The following is a 22,606-nucleotide window of genomic DNA, read 5'->3' as shown; positions in this document are numbered from 1 at the left end:
CCTCTCTCATCTTACCTCATCTTTCTCACTCACTATAACCCAGCCACACCACTTGGTTCATTAAACACAACAAGATTGCATTACCATTTGCAGTTCCCACCGACGAAAAGCAGCTCAGTTATATTTCCACATCCTTTTAATCATTCAGGTCTCAGCTCCAATGGCAACACCCCAGAGTTTCCCTGAGTTCTATAGTTAGGATAACCCTCCCAGTCATTATCACATTACTGTGATAGTAATATGGTATCATCCTTATTGCAAGATCACTATTCTCTTATTTCTATTTGATACCAGTATACTATCTGCTTCCCCCTGAAGTAACCTTCCTACTGAAAAGGATCTTGTCACCATTATAACCCCACCATCCAGGCAAGCAATGCCCACCGTAGTAGCCTTTAGCCACATGTGGGAATTGAGCACTTGAAAAGAGGTTAATCTGACTGAGATGTGTTACAAGATTAACATAACTGCAGATTTCAAGGACATGGTACAAGGAAAAAGAATATAAAATATTTCACTGATTACATGCTAAAATAATATTTTGGATACACTAAGTTAAAAATAAAACAATTAAACTTAATCTCACTTGTTTATCTTTCTTAAGGTGGCTAGTAGAAAATTTATTTTTATGTACCATACTACATTCCTATTGAACAGTGCTAATCTAGAATGATACCTACATCATAGTAGATACTAAATGAACATTTATTCACAGGGTCCCTATCTTTAGGAAATTCTGATTAGAAGCATGGTAAAACTAGTTTTCTAAACACAATATATGGGATCATTATTTGGCTGAGAGCACAAAACCCTGCTTGACAGTTTTGAAGACATTTTCACAAATGTTTTAATCTTCTTGACTGAGGTAGATGTTATTATTCCTACTGAACAGATTATAGAACTAGGGCTCAGAGGTTATATAATTTACTGAGATAGTTATTTGCATCAAAAGGATAAGCTATGACTAATTCTGTTACAATTTCAAATCCCCGGTTCTTTCTACCATATCATACCACACCATGTTGCTTCTACTTAAGCTCTGAACACTGACCAACAACTAACCTGGGCTGCCACTTCCTCTAGGTTTTTCTCCAGTGGACAGCATTCTAGTTTTAGAGGCATCCTCTGTATCCTCAACTTCAGTTGAGATATTTTAAACAGGGGGTTTACAAAGTACCTTCTAGGACAGAAATGTAGGTATGGCAACAAAGACCTTAAAACAGTTAAGGTTCTAGCTGGCACCAGGGCACACAACTTTAATTCCAGTTAATTTGGAAGGCCAAAGCAGGAGGAGCCCAAGTTCTAGGACAACCTGGGCAACTTAGCAAGACCCTGACTAAAATACACAATTAAAAAGGGTTGGGGGGAAGGTGCTGGGGAGGCTGGGGTTGTGGCTAAGTGGTAGAGCACTTGCCTCACACATGTGAGGCACTGGGTTCGATCCTCAGCACCACAAAAAATAAACAAACAAAATAAAGTTATTGTGTTCATCTACAACTAAAAAAAATATTTTTAAAGGGCTGGGGCAGGGGGATGAGTTTGGGAATGGTAAAGCTCAGTGGTAAAATGACCCTGAGTTCAATCCCCAATACAAAAAAAAAAAAAAAAAAAAAGTGAAGAGTTGATTCTCAAAAACAAGGAAAATGAAGGTGATGAAAACAGGACAATTTGAATGCATTTAACATGCAAAAATCTTCTTTCAAAGAATATAAAACCAGAGAAATTTAAAAGGATTAAATAAAGGTCACAAAGTATCTGATTACCACTTATAATAAGATGCTTTTTTTTTTTTTTATTTTGTATTGGGGGTTGAATCCAGAGTCACTCTCCTCAGCTCGTTTTTTTTGTTTTGTTTTTGTGACAGGGTCTCCCTAAGTTGCTGAGGCTGACCTCAAACTTGCAATCCTCCTGCCTCAGACTCTCAAGTAGCTGAGATACAGGTTTATACCACAACACTCAGCAATAAGATGGTGTTTACCATAAAAATGTTATTAACATGAAGAAATTCTCAAAATTCTATCTATAAATGATTTTACCAACCACACTGCATAGACTGAATACATCCCAAGTGTGTGCAATAAATAACTTAGGTAGACCCAAAGTATAATAAAAAAACACAGAGCAGATAAAACAGGATAATACACATTCTATCTCCAAGCAATCTACAGCACCAGCTCACCACTCTGAAATAATGTGAAGTACACATAGTAAATAGGACAGTTACTCTGAGGAATTAAAATCCATTCCTTGTAATGATGTAAAGGCAAATAAGAAAATGATCCTAATAATATAGAGGTCTTTGGGGCTGGAGACATAGCTCAGTTGGTAGAGTGCTTGCCTGGCATGTACAAAGCCCTGGGTCCAACCCCTAGTGCCACACACACAAATAATAATAATAATAATAATAATAATAATAATAATAATAATAATAATAATAAAGGTCTTTGCAATTGATAAGTACAGTAAAGTAGTCTATCCAGCCCACCATCAGAGCATGCAGACATCACATTGTTCCTGCCTTAATAATGCAGTTCTAACTGAAAAAGAAACCTGGGAATGCTATCTAAAACATGAGTCACAAAAGGCATAATTAGAAAATGTTTCCTAATGCTCAAATTATCCTTGAAAAAAGGTAATTCTACTTTTTATAAATGTCTTGGATTTGTTTACTTCTCATAAAACTCATAGCTAGCTTGCAAACTGGTTTATTTCTCACAGATTTTGTCTAGTCATAAACCAAACTTCCACATAGATCTTCTCTAATTTCTGCCTGGCACTGCAGTACATGAAAACAAATAGTATTTAGGGTATACTGTCACCACGAAGTATAAAGAAGAACTACTTTCAGCTGAATTCATAATAGTATGTAGCTACTCTGAGCAAAATACAAAGACCTTGAACCCCACAGGGGCAACAGGAACACCCTAGTTCAAGTCCATGCCACCGGGGCCTACATTCTGAGGTTGAAAGCTTAAAGAATAACAATCAGACATTGCTCTGAAACAGAAGGCAGCATCTACTATTCTTCCTTTGCTTTTGTGGTGGACTTTTTCCTTTATACCACATAGGATTTTTTTGTAATGTGCTTACTTCTAGTTTTATGCTTAGACCCAAAATTTACTTCATATATGCTCAATAGGTAAGCTAGGATAAACACTGTGAAGCTACAAAAACTAACAGGACACAGTCTATTCTCAAGGAGCTTAGGATGGATAGGAAAAGGAATTCAGAAGACAAATGAAGGGAGGGGAGCTTAGAGGGATCATATCATTTTTCAGTCAAGAAGAAGTATATTTCAGCAGACCACACAGTACTTGGTCAGGGTCCTTTTGTCCCTCATATTTTTTTCAACTGAGATATAATTCACATACCATAAAATTCACTTTTTTTTTATTTGTAGATGGACAAATATATTTTGTTTATTTTTTTTATGTGGTGCTTAGAATCGAACTCAGGGCCCGGCATGTGCTAGGCAAGGCTCTACCGCTGAGCCACAACCTCAGCCCAAATTCACTCTTTTAACATGTACAATGGCTTTTCCTCCCTCCCCAGCGTCCGACACCTGTATCTATGCTGCCCACTCTCTATGTTGCAGGAATCAGACAAGAAGTGGCAAAGGGCACTCGCAGAGTGAGAGAACTTATTTTATGCCAGCAGGCCCAGAGATCAGGCTCCAAATCCTGGGTCCTCATCTCCAGTTTCTCACACCATTAGGCTATCTGGTGCCATAAAATTTCTAGTCTAACACGTGCAGGGGTTTCTAGAGGGAAGCATGTTTACAGAAGCAGAGTTTGATGATAAGAAGAAGAACTGGCTCCTCTCACAAGGACTTCAATAAATCTCTAGCCTTGGGCCTCCACAGGGGCGTTCACACTTCAAAAGGGAATAGTTAGATTCCTAGGGGTAGTTACTTACAATCCAAAATGTAGGGGGTGGGGGGAGTGTTAATCAGGCTTCCTGAAGGGCTGACTAGAAGAACTCTCCCTTACCCAGGCACCATTTCTCATGACAAGAGTTCTGATGGTTTATTTTACATCCAGGCCTGGGTTTGTCATCCACTACCATCTACTTTCTGTCTCTGTGGATCTGCCTACTCTGCACATCATAGAAATGAATCACACAGCATGTGGTCTTATTATGGTCAGGCTTCAGTCACTGAGCATCTTGTTTTTAATATTCACACATGGGGACTGGGGTTGTGGCTCAGTGGTAGAGCACTTGCCTAGCATGTGTGAGGCCCTGGGTTCGATCTTCAGCACCACATATGAATAAACAAATAAAAGTTAAAAATCCATTGGCAACTAAAAAGTATTAAAAAGATTCACACATAATCTAAAAAATAATATTAAAAAAATAATAAAGAGCTGGGGTTGTAGCTTAGTTCAGTGGTAGAGCACTTGCCTAGCATGGCGTAAGACAAAAGATTTAAAACAAGCTAGCTGGGGTTGTGACTCAGTGAGGCACTAGATTCAATCCCCAGCACCACATTAAAAAAAAAAAAACCTAAATAAAGGTATTGTATCCATCTACAACTAATATATATATATATATATATACATACACATATATATAAATAAAATAAGATATAAAAAATTCAATGTTTATTAAATAATGTATTTAAATACCAACTTCAGAGAATTTCTCGATTCACCATTCCCTAAAATAAGGAGATTAATTCCTGCCAACCAATCTTACATTGAGAAATTAAATTCACTTGATTCTCCTAAGATTGCTTATATAACAACAGAAAATCCAATAAACATTTACATTGTTTTGTGATTATGTTCACTGGAGATCCAAGCTGTGTGCCTGGACCTCAAGAAAATAAATTCAATAAAAAATATGCATGATCTATCTAGCCAGAAACAGGTCTGCATGCCTGTAATCTCAGCTACTTGAAGGCTGAGGCAGGAGTGTTAGGGGACAGACAAATGAGGATGATGCGAAAATTATAATTAAAAATATAATTCTACAAAATGGCCCACTGTGCTGACCCCTACCTGCTTTATTCACCCCCACATGCTTTCTTTCAAAAAGCAATTTACCTGTAGCCCTACCTGGCTTAAGTGGACAGGATATGTCACATTCTACCAAACTACCTGTTATCTGCAAGGAAATGCAAGCAGGAAATAACCTTGATAAGAGGAAGTGAGACATTTGGTCTTTTCACAGACCAGATTCTGAAAGATATGAACAACACCTCCTAACCACAAAACCTGTGAAAATGATTGAGAATCCAATTAGAACTGCTCAGCATGGGCAAAGGGAACCTAGAACTGTCAAAGCAATCGATACTTAAAAGTCTGCTATCCCCGCTGTCAAAAGTCAAGAGGTGGACCTAGGCAGGACCCTCAACAAAACTAGAGTGCAGGGGCTGGGGTTGTGGCTCAGTGGTAGAGCATGGGTGAGGCACTGGGTTGGTTCCTTAGCACCATATAAAAATAAATAAATAAAAATAAAGGCATTGTGTCCACCTACAACTAAAAAAAAAATTAAAGAAAAAAACTGAACGGCTGGGGTTGTGGCTCAGTGGGAGAGTGCTTGTTTAGCATGTGTGAGGAACTGAGTTCGATTCTTAGCACCACTATAAATAAATGAATAAAGGTCCACCAATGTCTAAAAAAAAAAAAAAAAAAAAAAACGAAAAAACACTGGAGTGCACTAGAGACACATGGTCCCTCTCCTATCTGAGAACACCCACTCTCTCCCTTGAGTGTCTCTGTTCCCTTATCCTGTCCCTTCAATAAATTCATTTTTGTTACTCTGGGCAACGTGTCTGAAATCTTTCTGACTTGATTGCAAGAAATAGGATTTGAAGAGGGGGGTCTTTGTGCTTCCTCAGTTTCCCAGAAGGTCCCAGCTTTGCAACAGGAGCATCTCAAGTTTGAGGCCAGCCTGGGCAACTTAAGAAGACCTGTCTCAAAATGAAATTTAAAACACAGGGTTCAGGATGTAGCTCAATGGTGGAGCACCTAGCATGTGGAAGGACCTGGGTTCAATCCCTAGTACTTTTCATCTAGGCCTCCATTATTTGGTACAAGAATCCCATAGGGTCAGTGTAGAGAAAATCCTCATCTTTGGTACCTGATATCACCCTCAATATCTGACCAAACTCCTACCCTCAGCCTCCCTATCACTGGCCTGCTGAATCAGTCTAGCAACACCCACCTCCCCAGCCCTAGCCCTGATATTTCCTCTTAGTAATTTTCCATCCACTGACCACCACCCTCCTCCTTGGCTACAGAAATGTCCACCCGTCCTTGCTGGAGTGGGAGTTGAGCTGGATCTCTCTCTGACTGCACAAAATCTCACTGCAAGAGTCACTCTTAAATAAGTCTTCTGCACCACCTTTAACAAGAGCCTAAATGATCTTTAACACACAGTAAAACTGAAAAAGCAAGTCCTGGGAGAATGCATACACTATGTAAATACTCTGCAAAGTTCAAGCTCCTGAGAGTTAAACAACAAATCAATTCCAGATGCAAACACATATGGTCATCTATAAAGAAGGGCAAAAAAAAAAAAAAAAAAAAAAAAAAAGAATGATAGGCAGTTCTGGGGCACAGGAAATGGTTCAATCAAGAAGGGGCAGACAAGACTCTGAAAGTTAAGGTAAAATTCAGTTTCTTAAACTGCCAGCTACACAAGTATTTGTAGTAGATGATTTGGCATATTTTATAAATATTTAATAACATTGTTTTGTACCTGATCAATACTTAATAAGATAATTTAAAAAAAAAAAACAAGAACTCCAAAAATGTTGTCAATGAAAAAAACTGGAAGGGGAATCTAGAAAGGGAAAAAATAGACCTCACATTAAATCTAGGCTACATTACAAATGACGTCCCAAATTCAAAAGTTTTAAAACAAACAACAGGCTGGGGTTGTGGCTCAAAGGTAGAGTGCTTGTCTAGCATATGCGAGGGCCTGGGTTTGATCCTCAGCACCACATAAAAATAAATAAATGTCCAACTACAACTAAAAAAAATATTTAAAAAAACCCAGCAGATCATGGGAAGCACACATTTCCTGTTTCAGACCAAGTGAATAAGTTTGACTAGAAAGACACATCTGCTATAAAAGCAATCAGGCATTAATTTGGACAATCTGCTGTCTAGCATTGTGAGTATAGCACGGACCCTTGTTGTTACAGTTGACTGTCACGTCATTAAAATCTCGAAAATAAAATCCTGAATCAACTTCTCAGAAAGTAAGTTCTGAGTGTATAATACAATATGCCACACATTCACACCTTCTCAGCTTTATTCTTCAGTCTTCTAAGTCAGTAGATCAAATTATTTTTCCTTTGACCTTTTATTCCGAAGTCATTTCAGACATATACAAAAGTTGCAAACAGCAGAGATTTCACATATACCCTTCTCCCTGCTTCCTCTAATGTTAAATTTTTTTCTAGCCCTAGTATAATGATCAAACCAAGAAGTCAGCATTGGTACAATGTTATTAAACTATAGATTAATTACAGACTTTATGTGCATTTTACCCATTAGTGCACTGTTTCCCCGTGATTCCTTATCCTGTTCTAGAATCTAATCTCAAATCCCATACTGTACTGAGTTAAATATTAAAATTCTCTTAAAAAAAAAAAAAAAAGCTTAAAAAAAATAAAGAAAAAGAAACTTAAGATAACCTGTTCCCCCCACCATCAAGGTCCCTACATACAAAAATCTGTTGTTGGGGCTGGGGATGTGGCTCAAGCGGTAGCGCGCTCGCCTGGCATGCGTGCAGCCTGGGTTCGATCCTCAGCACCACATACCAACAAAGATGTTGTGTTCACTGAGAACTAAAAAATAAATATTAAAAAAAAATTCTCTCTCTCTCTCTCTCTCTCTCTCTCTCTCTCTCTCTCTCTCTCTCTCTCTCTCCTCTCTCATTCTCTCTTTAAAAAAAAAAAAAAAAATCTGTTGTTACCCAGCCATCTGTACCCAAAGTCAATTCTAGCCTGCTGTACCCAAGGTCAGCTTGCTCTTGTTCCTTGTTAAAAAAGATATGAAACCTCTATTCAAGTGACTCTGCCTGCTGCGCCTGGCAGACATTCTCTGTCAATAAACATTTACTTGAACTTAGAGCTATGCCTCTTGTGGATATTTGTGCCAGCTACCCTAATACCTACAAGCTTATTAAAGGAGAACAGAACATATGGAAAGAAAATGCAAAAGGGAAGAGGTTTCAAAAATAGATTCACTCAAGTGAACATCTACTCTTCCGTACCTTCTTTTTTTTTTTTTTAAAGAGAGAGAATTTTAATATTTATTTTTTAGTTCTCGGTGAACACAACATCTTTGTTGGTATGTGGTGCTGAGGATCAAACCTGGGCCGCATGCATGCCAGGTGAGCGTGCTACCGCTTGAGCCACATCCCCAGGCCTCTTCCGTACCTTCTTAACTTTGTGATTTAAACGATAGTCTCAAAAGTAATTACCAACTATCCATTTAATCTTTTCAGATATATGAAACACAAGAGAAACCTCAAATGCACTGGAATTAATATCCAGGACATTACAAAACAAATACTATTTTATTTTATTTTAAAGAGAGAGTGAGAGAGGGGGAGAGAGAGAGAGAATTTTTTTAATATTTATTTTTTAGTTCTCGGCGGACACAACATCTTTGTTTGTATGTGGTGCTGAGGATTGAACCCGGGCCTCACGCATGCCAGGCGAGCGCACTACCGCTTGAGCCACATCCCCAGCCCCAAATACTATTTTAAAGTCTTAAGCACCAGCAAGCCTTTGAAGGCAGCTAAATTAAGCTTATCCTGTCACATAGTCATTCCCCAGCTTATGCTCTGGCAGTCAGAACAAGACATGCAGTGTTATCATTTGATCCAGATAGAACCACAGTGTTATCACTCAAAACTTAGATTTATCTAACCTCATTGACCTTAGAAGGAGAATCCTCCTCCTGAATATAGTATAAGAGAATTTACTTTTAAATATCAATCAAACATTTCATATGTAGTTTTACATAGTCTTTAAACTCAAAGAGAAGGAAAGCAAAGAGATATTATTTTGATATTAATGGAACTCATTAGCCTTTCTGGAAGAATTTGTAAGATTAACAACAGTTATTCAGAATAAAGGGAATAAATATTACAGCAGAAAACTTGTCTGTCTGACAAGGTCCCAGGCTCCAGGATAACATAATGCCCCTGATTCTTTTTATTTTATTATTTTATTGTTTTAGTGGGTCGGGGGGTTGCTGGGGATTGAGCTCAGGGGCACTTGTCCACTGAGCCACATCTCCAGCACTATTTTATATTTTATTTAGAGACAGAATCTCACTGAGTTGCTTAGCAACTTGCTTTTGCTGAGGTTGGCTTTGAGCTTGGTGATCCTCCTGCCTCAGCCTCCCAAACTACTGGGAGTATAGGCATGTGCAGCTCCACCACCGCCCTCCCCACCCCCATTCTTAATCCTTGCTATGAAAAAACATGTTTCCTGGTCTTCATTTATTTGCTACCTATTGCTGTTTCTCCTCCTCCTGATCTTACAGTTGGGGCCCCTTCAGGGCTTATCCTGGGACTCCTTCCCCTTTCTCTTTCCTCTCTCCTTAATACTAATGCCTCTTTTGGACTGATGTCCTCTTTGAATTATCTACTTTGGGACAACTAACATGTTTCAATCCCAACAAATCTAAATAATAACAGACAGCAAAATGTATGGAGTACTTAACTATGGGCCAAACTCCATTCTGAGCACTTTGTTTCCTTTTCTTTTAATAAGGAAACTTCACAAATATGCATGCCCTCTTTGCTCAGGAGCCATGCTAATCTTGGCTGTATGTGTCCAATATTGGTCTATGTGCTGCTGAAGCACTTTTCATGTAGTAACTCACTTAATCTTCACCTACAACCCCATTAATTAGGTAGAAACTTCTATTAGTTCCTTCAGAGGGGGAAACTAAGGCACACAAAGATAAGTGATTAAATCAAGGTTAGTAAACTTAACACACGGCAGGATCGGGATTCAAACTGGCTTCTAGCTACAGAGTCTACATGCCTAATAAGGATGCTTGGTTGAGTCACTTAAGTCTAGTTTTCTCCCACAAGTTATGTTCCCATCTCCTGACCCCTGACTTCCTCATCTCTAAAGACTAACACTAACAGTCATCTTGTCAAGCTGGAGACTGAGTCATCGTTGATTTTTCCCTCTTATTGCCCAGACTACCAACTTCTGTCTCTCTATCTCCAGTGCCACCTAGACTGTAACAATGGCCCCAAAACCAAACTCCCAGGCTCTGTGCTTGCAGTCAGTCTCTAAATGCACTCTCAGGAAAAAAAAAAAAAGAAGACTTCTTAAGATACATATCATTTTATGCATTTACCAAAAGCAGTGCACTGAATAGCTTTTTCTCATTCTGAGAATAAAATCCACAATCCTATCTTTCAAATGTTCCCATTCTCTTCTTAAATTGTATCTTTGTACCTTGGGCCACACTCTCACCTCCTTAATTTGCCTTCCAGACACTTCTTCCAACTCACATGAATTTTTCAAAGCCAAATGATGTAAACACTTTTGCCCAATCTTCTGTCTAGCATTCTGCACAGCTTTGCCCCTCAGCTTGGATGCAGCATGACTACCGTGTTCAATGCTCAGGCTGCAGATGCCTGGGAGCTGGTTCCTCCTCCCTGCTTTCCCCACACCCACAGCCCATTTGCTGGAAAGAGGCCTCAAATTCAACAAATAAAGAGCAACAGACTTTCTAGAATGGAACATCATCCCTTCCTGGAAGAGAGGTAAATACCGAAATGCACAATGAGATACCCATACTTCATTTAATCTTCCTTCCTGCCATTGATTCCTTCTCCTAAAATCAGTCAAAAGGCCACATAAAAAGTCTGTAACAAAATAATAACTTTAAAAAAAATGGATAAAGTAAATCAGAGCAAAGATAAAACATGGGCAGCACAAAAATTATTCCACTGACTTCATTTTTAACAAAGAAAAGAGAGCTCAAGTATCAGCTCAAGGGGGCCTGCGAATCAATCAATATTTGTAACCTAATAGGAAGGACATGCAGCTGGCTTCCCTGCCCTTGTAAATCCCAAAATAACTACAATTGTTATCTGATGTACTTACTGGCGTCATCCATGAACTCAAAGTCCCCTCCTAGTTCAGAACTTGAAAAATGGTACTGATCTGGATCAGCCAGGGCGCTGAGTAAAATCAACAGTACCACCGCATTGATGATCTGAAATAAGAAAAAAAAATAATAATAATAAAACCTAGAGGAACCATATGGAGTTTAATTTCACAGCGGCTTTACTCTCGACACTAGGCTTTGCTGTTGAGGGAGCTGACATGGGTCCCCAAGACAGGAGCACCTTTCAGTGTGGATACAGACAAGGGCAACAAGGTTGATACCCAGATGACAGGTGGACTTACCTGGCTCGCCCCACCCTATCCCTGGGCCCAGTACCAGACAGACAACAGCAGCCGAAAAACACAAAAACTCTGCAGTCAGCCAAGCGCGCTCTAATGAGCTAAGGGAGAGCAACCCAAGCTTTTTCAGGTGACCATTTTTCACAGGATCAAACCATGGGAGCTGTGAGACCTTCCAGGAAACTTTCAGAGAACAAATGGAAAGCTACTGTCTAGGGCAAGCCCTCATCTCCATCTTCTGGATTCTGCAGAGTATACTGCCCTCAGCTTGTCCAAGTAGAAATCCTCTTCATTCCTTAACCTCTCCCTGCTCTGCTCCTCCTTCTCTGTTCTCTACAGTATCACCATTAATAACTGAAATGGATAATACTCAAGCACCATGCTAAGCACCATATGAGGATTCTCACTCTTAAGCCCTACAATAACTGAATGAGGTAGGTGCTAAACCAGGCACATCTGTAATCCCAAGTACTCAAAAGGCTGAGGCAGGAGGATCCCAAGTTTGAGGCCAGCCTAAGCAACTTGGTGAGACCCTGTCTGAAATAAAATTAAAAGGGTTGGGGATATAGCTCAGTGGTAGAGTACTTGCCTAGCACAGAATTCAATCCCCAATATGGCCAAAGAAACAAGAACAAAATAGGTGCTAAGCGATTCCTATTTTGTAGGAATAGAGAAAACCAAGAACAAGTAGCTAACAAATTGCAGAGACAGGATTTGACTCCAGGAATTTCAATTCCAAAACTGAACTTCTTAGAAAGTCTCCCATTCATGCCTTGCAAGCTGATGTATCTTTGCGCTCACCATCTTCAACCCCCATGTGCAACCAACTGCAAACTCCTGCCCACTCGACCTCTGTATTTCTATTTCCTTTATTTTTCCTAACTGTTCTTGCTGAGAAAGACTCAAGTGTGGGCTGGGGATGTGGCTCAAGCGGTAGCGCGCTCGCCTAGCGTGCGTGAGGCCCGGGTTCGATCCTCAGCACCACATACCAACAAAGATGTTGTGTCCACCGAGAACTAAGAAAAAATAAATAAATATTAAAAAAAAAAAAAAGACTCAAGTGTACCAACTTCTATGGGGCTCTGGGAGAAGTATTCTAGAATTTAAGCAAGGAACTAACTGAAACTTTTCCCCTTCATTTTCCAGGGGCACTCAACCACTGAGCCACATTCCCAGGCCTATTTTGTATTTTTTATTTAGAGACGGGCTCACTAAGTTGCTTAGCGCCTCGCTATTGCTGAGGTCCTTGGAGTTGAACTCATGATCCGCCTGCCTCAGCCTCCAGAGCCACTAGATTACAGGCATGCTCTGCGGTACCCAGCTGATTGTTCTTTGAAAAAAATTTTAGTAATAAAAATAGCAACTCCCCAGAGTACACATATGTATAATTACTTTAAAAAGACACAAAACAAGCATGTGGTTAAACTTTTTTTAAAATGTACAACAGTCACCCAGTCACCCTTCCCACAGTAGTTTTTAAAATTACCACATTTTGTTTCTCTCCAAAGACAGACAACAAACACCTCTCAGCACACTCTGAACAGAGTATGACTAGCAAACTACTTGAAGAAAACTGCAGGCTGAATACGGTGACACATAACTGTGATCCCAGCAACTTGGGAGGCTGAGGCAGGAGGACTGCCAAGTTCAAAGCCAGCCTGGGCAACTTAGTGAGACTGTCTCAAAAGAAAAAAAGAGCTGGGGAAGTGGCTCAGTGGTAGAAACCACTGGGTTCAATCCCTGGTACCAAAAGTTTTAAGAAAACTGTTCGGAACACGCACAGGCAAGTCCTAGAGCAGACATCACTGTGGTACGCAAAGATGTTACTTGATAAACTGTAAGGTTTTCTTGGCATTTCATTCCCTCTATTCTCTTATCTTTGAAAAAGAGGTGAAAGATATTGGAAAGTAAGATCCAATGAAATTTCATAGGAATGTGCTTTGGAAAACACAAATGTGGGATTCATGGGTGAAACTGTAAAGGAGGGGTGGAGGAGGGAAGGTAAGAAAAAAAGACAAGAGCTGGACGGGAGGCTGAGGCAGGAGGACAGAGTTCAAAGCCAGCCTCCGAAACTTAGCAAGGCCCTAAGCAACTCAGCAAAACCCTGTCTCTAAATGAAATATCAAAAAGCAGAGGGTGGGCTCACTGAGTTCAATACCAAGTACAAAAAAAAAAGATGATGATGAAGATGAAGAAGAGGAGAAGAGTTAGTGCCATCCTGAGCCTGGCTAAGGAAACAGAGGGCCACTTTAGGAATCCTGTAAGGGCCACCTGAAGAATCTGGATTTCACTCTAAGTGTAGTAAGGGAAGAATGTCCTCTGCCTAGAGGGAAGGAGTGAACATATGTAAAACACCTAATGACAGTGACTGCCAGTCAGTTTCCTTACCTGTCGCGCGCACTGCAACAAGAACCGTAAAAGCTCTTGTCTGGCATCAGGAAACTCACCTGTTTTCCAGATCTAGCAGCTGCTTTCCTGTCCTTTCAGTTCCAAGGAATCTGTCACCTCTTAATCAGGCTTCCTCATCCCAACAGTCGCTAACTGCCTACAACATATCAGGTACTTTGCTAAGTGCTTAGGAAGAACTCCAAGGACTCAGAATAAGAGGTGAAAAAGTCTGTACCCAAATAACACAAAGCGTAAAAAAGAGTAAGCATGACAAGAGTTCAGAGAAAAAATTAAAGCTCAAGGAGAAAGATAATTCTGAAACCTGGAGCTGAGGCAGGTGACAGAAAATTGTAAAGGAGATGGCAGTACTTAAGCAGGGACTGGAATGACCAGCAGGATTTGGAAAAGAACAGTTCCAAGCATGAGAGAGGACATGGTAGGAAGGAGGGACTGAAAAGAGCAAGCTAGCTCAGTTTGGCTGGAGCATGGTGGGGTGGGGTGGGGGTAAGGGGTCCATGAAGGAAACTCTTAGCAGAAGAAGCTAGAGGTGCAGGATGGGGGCCAGATAGTAAGGAGCCCTCAAAACAAGGATAGGGATTGGGAACTTTGTTCTATTAGCTCTCAGATAATGTAAAGCCTTTGAGGTGGGACGTGATGTATCATAACTGTGTGGTTAGGAAGCTAAAACTGACAGCGGTGGGGAACCTAAAAGGAAGGAAGGGACTCTGGAGACTGCTGTTGAGAGGTGATAATCTTATCCACTTCATCTATACTTCCCCGACAACCCTGTAAGACAGCCCAATGAGACTTATCTCCCATGTTAGCTGGAGAAGTTAAGTACCTTGACCTTGGGTCCCTGCGTGGCAGAGCCAAGGTTGGGACCCCAAGGCTTTCCACATGGTGGCAGAATCTACAGAGATGCAGTAACTGACCAGATGCAAAGATGAAGGATAAGGGAAGCCAACAAGACTCTGAGACTTCGAGCCTGGAAGCCAGAAGTTGTCTTGTCATTAACAGAAATCAGGAAGGTTGCTAGGGGGACTACGAGAAGGTTGATTTTAGATTCACTGTCCAGTGCCTACCTGAGGGATAGCCATATAATCAAGCTGTTGGCTGCTCTACCTGTTCTCTGACCGCCTCTCATTATCCAGCTCAGGTATTCATGCAGAGCTGTGACTGCTTGGAACATTTCTGCTTTCCCCACTCAGTCTCTGTAGCTTCCACCCGGAGTCTGACAACAGAGTTCTGGCTACTGGTCTGGTGTGTGTCCTCTCCCTGAGGAGATCCTGGTGCCCAGGCCTGACTCTGCCCAGCTTTACTTGGAATAATCATATCCACCCCCAAATCTCAGCCTTGCGGCCCTTTTGATGTTCACAGCTACCATGGGTCCTGGGGCCAAGGCTCTTAAAGTTGCCCCTGCATTTTGTGAGGTATCCAAATAAAGGAGACAGAGAAAGAACCCAAAGAAAGATGGTAAGATCTTCCCCTCTACGAATGACTCACCCCTGCGCTCTTTAATCAGAAGGAGGGATTTTCCAAACAGAAGATCTGTGGGGATGAGTCTTTACTGTGTTATTATGTAAAACCTCAATAGTTGGATGGGAATTTGGCACATCAAGGATAAAGCGGATTCTGGGGAATGACCCATGAGGACCTGGGGGTGGGGCTAGTCATAGCAACGTGGTCAGATGGTAAAGTTCAAATACAAGTTAAAGAACATTGGGTGAGGAGAATTTCCCAAAAGGAGAAAAGAGAAATCACCCGATCATCAATTTTGACCAAGAACGAAATAGCACCACAAATAAGAACCAGGAAGATGGCCAGGAGCAGTTATGTAATGACCACAGTTAATCTCAATGCAGAAGACAGGAGAGGGCATGTTCAGCCCTCCTTCAGTTGCTGCTCACATGCATTTGGTTTCCTTTGTCTGTTTTGACATGTCATGTACAAACTGTCCCTGGGGTGTCACATATTTTTCCTTGTTCTTGACAATGATTACTTCCACATGTAAATAAATTCAACTTCTATCCAATTACTTAAGGGGTATGTTCTCCCAGGGATCCAAAAGAGCTTTTCACCCTTAAATCATGTATCAGTACCAAAATGAAGAGAGATTTTCGGCTTGAAAGAGGAATGGTTGGTTGGTACTTTTTTTTTTTTTTTTAAAGCTTCCACAAAAGACCCTTAAGGAGGAGCTGGGGCTGCTCAGTGGTAGAGCGCCTGCCTCGCCCATGTGAGGCACTGGGCTCGATCCTCAACACCACATAAAAATTAAAAAATAAACTAATTAAAAAATTTTTAAAAAGAACCTTAAGAACACTCAAACCCATGGAGATAGTAATTAACACAGAAAGTTGAATTCAAAAAACGATCACCACAGACTTTTATAATAATGAAAACTTGAAAGTAGAATGGCTAAATAACATTACAGCAAGTATCAGACTCCTATGCAAGCATTAAAATCATATTTTTAAAAAGGTTAATGAGAGGCTAGGGCTGTAGCTCAGTGGCAGAGCACTTGCCTTGCAAGTGTGAGGCACTTGGTTCGATCCTTAGCACCACATAAAAAATAAAGGTATTGTGTCCATCTACAACTAAAAATTATTTTTTTTTAAAAAGTTAATGATAAAAAAAAGTTAATGATAAGAAAATACTCACAAGTCAGGCACATGCCTATGATCCCAGTGACTCTGATGAGGCAGAAGGATCAAAAGTCTAAGATCAGCCTCAGCAACTTAGTGAGACCTGTCTCAAAAAATAAAAACAGCTGAAGATGTAGCTCAGTGGTAAAGTACCCTGTGTTCAAACATCAGTACCATGTACCCCCCCCCAAAAAAATCTAAATTTTAGAACTCTCAAAATACATTTGGGGGGCTGGGGATGTGGCTCAAGCGGTAGCGCACTCGCCTGGCATGCGTGCGGCCCGGGTTCGATCCTCAGCACCACATACCAACAAAGATGTTGTGTCCGCCGAGAACTAAAAAATAAATATTAAAAATTCTCTCTCTCTCTCTCTCTCTCTCTCTCTCTCTCTCTCTCTCTCTCTCTCTCTCTCTCTCCCCCTCTCTAAAAAAAAAAAAAAAAAAAAAAACATTTGGAATAAGAAAATAAGGCCCTCAACATAGTCCTGTTTGTTGCTATTTCAACTCAATCATGGTATTTGGGCAGGGGAGGGGGTGGGGCTGGATTTACCTAATCTTATTTGCCTAAGAAATTAACTAAATTAACTCCAACTCTGTGCTGAACTCTCCACTGGAAACTGGGTTATATGGAGATGATTAAGATATGATCCCTGCCCGTAAAGATTAGTAGGTCACTGGGAAAAACACACTTCACCTGCCAAGTAAAACGTAAAATAAATGCTGTAACATTCATTTAACTCATTCCTTCAACTGTGCACATGATTAAGCAACACACACATGCCAGAGATTATGCTAATCATCACATATATATTATGGCAAACCCCAAGGTAGCCCATTATCTACTGGGGTAAAGAATCAAATAAACCTGATGCTCCATTCAGAGTGAAAATGAACTCTGCTACACTAACAGCGAAGGGGGGGTGGTATGTGGTTGAAAGAATTTACAGGAAGGTGACATGATTAACACTAGAAAGTAACAGACTTGGAAATCTCGAGACAAAAGTCATGGCAAATTTTAAGGTATCAGACGAAGTGACTAAGAACTGTTAAGAAAAACTCCAAGAAACACAAACATGAAAATGGTCCTCTGAGCTGGATAATGATGGCACTAATGTTTCAAACTGCTGAAGCTAAAAATAACTTTCTAGGTTACAAACCAGGCAGAGTGGCTCATGCTTATAATCCTGGCAGCTTGGAGTTCAAAGCCAGCCTCAGCAAGAGACCCTAAGCAACTCAGTGAGACTCTGTCTCTAAATAAAACAGAAAATAGGACTGGGATGTGGCTCATTGGTCAAGTGCCCCTGAGTTCAATCCTGGTACCCACCTCCAAAAAAGTCATACTTAAGCAGCTGAGCCTCCAAATGAAGTGGGGTTACTATTACACCATTTGAGCACTAACTCCAGAGGAAACCTGAACACAATGAGACTCAAATGGTGACTCTGATCACAAGTGTGAAATACGCTCTTCCCAGTAATACACTTTCTTCCAAGAAGCCACCACACCCCATTCACAAGCCCTAGCCAACTCTGCAAACTGATCTCTGGCAGTAGGCTTCAGAATTCTTCTCAAGGGAGTGTTCCAGGCAGCCACTCTCAGTTTCTCAGTAAGTTGGTATATAAAATGAAACCAGCCTGCCACCGCAGCAGAAGCAATCCCAGTTTCTCTGAATGGATGTGGTTGGGTTCTGGTCTTCATTCACTCCAAGACGCCATTATATACTCTGAACACAGGTCCATGTTAATTAATGAGAAAGGTGTCTAGACAGTGGAAAAAGGCAAAGGATGGTCCCCTTGCGGAGGCAACAGCAAGGCTATCCAAAGAGTGAGCGGGAGACTCAGGAGTGCAGGATGTGGGAGTCAAGTGTGAGAGAACATTCTGAATTTCTGAATAGAAAGATGCAGACCCAGCTCAGAGCCTAGTTTGGGGGATGGGCAATGAAGAGCTAAGCTCTGTACATAAAAATATGAAGTACTCAGAGATTCAGAGGATGTAGAAAAAAACAGGGAGTACAAAATGGCCAAATTAATTTTTCGGTGCTATAAACAAGGTGTTCTTTGTGTTCTAACACACTGTTCCCAGGAGGTCGGTGAGGCCCTATTTGTAGCAGCTTACTGCAACAACTTGGATTAGCATAAAATATGCTTTCAAACACTGAAGTCATATTTCTTTACTCCCTATTTAGTTTTTTTAAAAATATTTTTTAGTTGCAGATGGACACAATACCTTTACTTTATTTATTTTTATATGGTGTTGAGGATCGAACCCAGTGCTTCACACATGCTAGGCAAGTGCTCTATCACTGAGCTACACCTCCCACCCCCTAATTAGTTTTAACATACATGTTAAGAGTGCTTTCTTTCTATAAGCTGTTCACCAAAGACAAAAGTGAAACTCATAAAACAGAATGAAAGTAAAGAGAGAAAGAAACAGGCTTAACCAATTATAAATTTTTTATTCCATTCAAGAACAGGGCTGTAGTGCTGGGGTTGTAGCTCAGTGGTAGAACACTTTCCTAGCATGTGTGAGGCACTGGATTTGATTCTCAGCACTGCATATAAATAAATAAGTAAATAAGTATCTACTGACATTTTAAATATTATTAAAAAAAAAAAAAAAAAAAAAAGAATAGGGCTGTAGGCCAGGCGCAGTAGCACATGCCTGTAATCTCAGTGGCTGGGGAGGCTGAGGCAGGAGGATCACAAGTTCAAAGCCAGACCCAGCAAAAGCAAGGCACTAAACAACATACTCGATGAGACCCTGTCTGTAAATAAAATACAAAATAGGGCTGGGGATGTGGCTCAGTCATTGAGTGCCTCTGAGTTCAATCTGGTACCCCCCCCCCAAACACACACACACAAAGAACAGGGTATGCTGGGCGCAGCAGCGCACACCAGTAATCCCAGCCACTCTGGAGACTGAGACAGGAGGATCACAAGTTCTAGAGAAGCCAGGGCAATTTTCTGAGACCCTGTTTCAAAATAAAATAACAAGGGTTGAGGATGTAGCTCAGTGATAATGACCCCCCCCAAAGAATACCCTGTTATTAAACTGTGCTTTATAGTTAAATTTTCTAATGGCAACACTTTCAACCCATCCAAAAACAAATTTTAAAATTAAAGTCAAAGATGGAAACATCTTTCTAGAATTGAAAGAAAAAGCCATCTTGACTACTAACTTTTTTGAAAAGTTTTAATCACCAAACTAAATCAAACACAAATATATATATATATATTCCAACCACCTCTTAGACAAAGAAATGTTTTGTAATCATAATGCTGAACTGTTGAATATGCCTTTTCCTTTCCAAATATTCATCACTATGAATCTAGGTAATGGAACATTTTTCAAGATAATGTCAATATTTGATGTTATTCTACAAAAAACACTATCAGATTACTTTAAAAATCTATGGTCTTTAAAGATCTTTGTTCTTAGTTGTTCTCAAAGCAAACTACTGAAAAGATTATCTAGTAAAGTATCTGTTGCTAATATAAATTTGGAAAAATCTTTTTAAGATTCTATTCTTACTTTCATATGAATTTCAGAATATTAAGATTTTTGTTCAATACATTTTGAAGGAATAAAAACTAACCAAGTTTTAACTACAAAGGAAATTTTTTAAAATAAGTTATACTCCACATATGTATACTTTTATTTGACTTAAAGGAATGATTCTAAGAAAAGGAGTTTTGCATCAGTAATGTATGTGTCTGTTAAACTACTACTACCCAAAGTGTGCTCTACAGACCAGTAGCTTCAGCATGACCAGAACTTAAGGAAGGTAGAACAATAAGACCCATCCCCATCAGCAGGAATCAAATATCCAGTCAGACTGACAGCTGGATTCTCAGCACCAAAACAGAGGTCAAAAGACAGCAGGACAGCTTCAGTGTGCTAAGAGACAAAACCTGTCAACTTAGATATGGATATCCGGCAAAAAATATCTTTCAAGAATAAGGGTCAAATAAAAACATTTCCAAAGAACTACTATCAGAATTCACCACTTACACTGGGGCTGGGGTTGTGGCTCAGCCGTAGAGCAGGTTCGATCTTCAGCACCCCATAAAAATAAATAAAATAAAGGTACTGTGTACAACTAAAAAAATTTGAAAATTAACCATTTACAGATACTCACTAAAGGAAATCTGAAGTACTTCTAATAGGACAGTAATCCTAGACAGCAGGTCTGCAGTGTAAAAGAGAATGACGGACCACAGAGATTCATTGTCTTGGGGGTTCAAGTATCCTTTTGTGTGTGTGTGTGTAGTTGTAGATGAACAGAATACCTTTATCTTATTTGTTTATTTTTATGTGGTTTTGAGGATTGAACCCAGTGCCTCACGCATGCTAGGCAAGCGCTCTGCCACTGAGCCCCAGCCCCAAAGTATCCATTTTTTAAAATAAAAAATTATAGCAACTGTAAAATAAGACAATATTGGACAAAGAAAAATAAATATGTGTATGATTTTAAACATTGTACTGTCAATGTTTAGAGGAACTTTTTAAAAAGACACTAAAAAGACAGGGCTGCGAATGTGGCACACACCTGTAATCAAGCTATCTGGGAGGCTGAGGCAGGAGGATCACAAATTCAATGGCAGTGTCTACAATTTAGTGAAACCCTGTCTCAAAATAAAAAAGGGCTGGGGATGTAGCACACCTGGATTTAATCCCAAGTACCACTAAATAAATAAATAGATAGATAGATAGATAGATAGATAGGAGGACACAAAAAAACATAAGATATAAATGACTGGAGTTAGAGAACTTGTATTACTCAAATGAAAGGCAAAAATAGTAACTCTGGACTTTTGATAAGTGTACATATTAAAAACCTCTGGAGGGGGCTGGGGATGTGGCTCAAGCGGTAGCGCGCTCTCCTCGCATGCGTGCGGCCCGGGTTCGATCCTCAGCACCACATACAAACAAAGATGTTGTGTCCGCCGAGAACTAAAAAATAAATATTAAAATTCTCTCTCTCTCAAAAAAAACCCAAAAAACAAACAGGGCTGGAAATGTAGTTCAGTGGTCAAGTATCCCTAAGTTCAATGCCCAGTACCAAAAAAATAAAATGGAAATGTAGCTCAATGGTAGAGAACCCCTGGGGTTCAATCCTTAGTATCAAAAAATATAAATACACACACACACACACACACACACACATATATATATATATTTTTTTTTTTTTAAATAAACTATAACATCTCTTGGTCTTCCTGGTAGCTAAGTTACACCTTCTTTTTGGTTACTGGCATATAAATGGAAGAGAGGTGTGTAAATCGCTGAGATTATAGGTGTATGACACTGCACTAGGCTAGTAAATCTTAAAGTTACTGTAAATTCACTTGCTCATGAGAACTGCCCTGAGCACTGTTCGTAAACCTACGCAATCTACTAACGCACGTACTTTCAGAATAAATAAATAGATACAATATTTTAAGGAACCTATAATAAAGGGTACATTCCAAATGTTACTTACACAGAAGAGATTGTGTCACCTCAAGATTCTGAAGACCAGATCACCATAAACTACTTGTGATCCATGACCAAAAAGAACTGAGTTCACCAGACTGATGTTATTCCCATGTGCATTACTATGCCTACCCCTCACAAAGTTTCCCTTAAAAAGAAGAGCCCTGGGCTGGGGATATAGCTCAGCTAGTAGAGTGCTTGCCTTGCATGCACAAGGCAGTGGGTTCAATCCCTATCAACAACAACAAAAAAAAGAAGAGCCCAAGCCAGGCATAGTGGCATGCCCCTATAATTCCAGCAACACTGGAGGCTGTCTCGGGAGGATCACAAATTTGAGGCCAGCCTTGGCAATTATCAAGACCCTGTCTCAAAATAAACAATAAAAAGGACAAGGGATGTAGAGCAGTGATAAAGCACCCCTGAGATCCCAAAAGCACCTCTCAGTCTCGAGATAGCCCAGAGTGTACTGTCACCTATCACTTTTCAATAAAACTCTTCCCCTTTAAGGACCTAATGGGTTCTTAAATTCTTTTCTACTAGGTATCAAGAGCCTGGAGGGTCAAGAGTAGAGGGGGTGGGTCTTCTGCCTCCAGAGAGGACCCTTGACAGATCCACCAGGCTGTCTAGATGAAAAGTTATTAAGTATTCAAATCATCCCACAGTCATAATTAGTGTCCTCTAAAGGAAAAAAATACAAGGGTC

At 40.1% G+C, this 22,606-nt stretch overlaps 1 protein-coding gene across 1 annotated transcript in view; it reads right to left on the bottom strand.

The window, feature by feature from the left end:
* Positions 1 to 22,606, bottom strand: part of LAPTM4B (lysosomal protein transmembrane 4 beta) — a 61,768-nt gene that overhangs the window by 29,320 nt on the left and 9,842 nt on the right. Inside the window, exon 2 of the mRNA XM_081266252.1 lies at positions 11,099 to 11,210. Within this exon, the coding sequence (XP_081122378.1) occupies positions 11,099 to 11,210 (112 nt within the window). The remainder of the gene's footprint in view (positions 1 to 11,098; positions 11,211 to 22,606) is intronic.

The sequence above is a fragment of the Spermophilus citellus genome, assembly GCF_964194105.1.
Source record: "Spermophilus citellus genome assembly, chromosome: 14".
In the NCBI taxonomy this organism is placed as follows: Eukaryota; Metazoa; Chordata; class Mammalia; order Rodentia; family Sciuridae; genus Spermophilus; species Spermophilus citellus.
The sequence above is the reverse complement of the archived record's forward strand: the minus strand, read 5'-3'. Positions and strand labels throughout refer to the sequence as shown.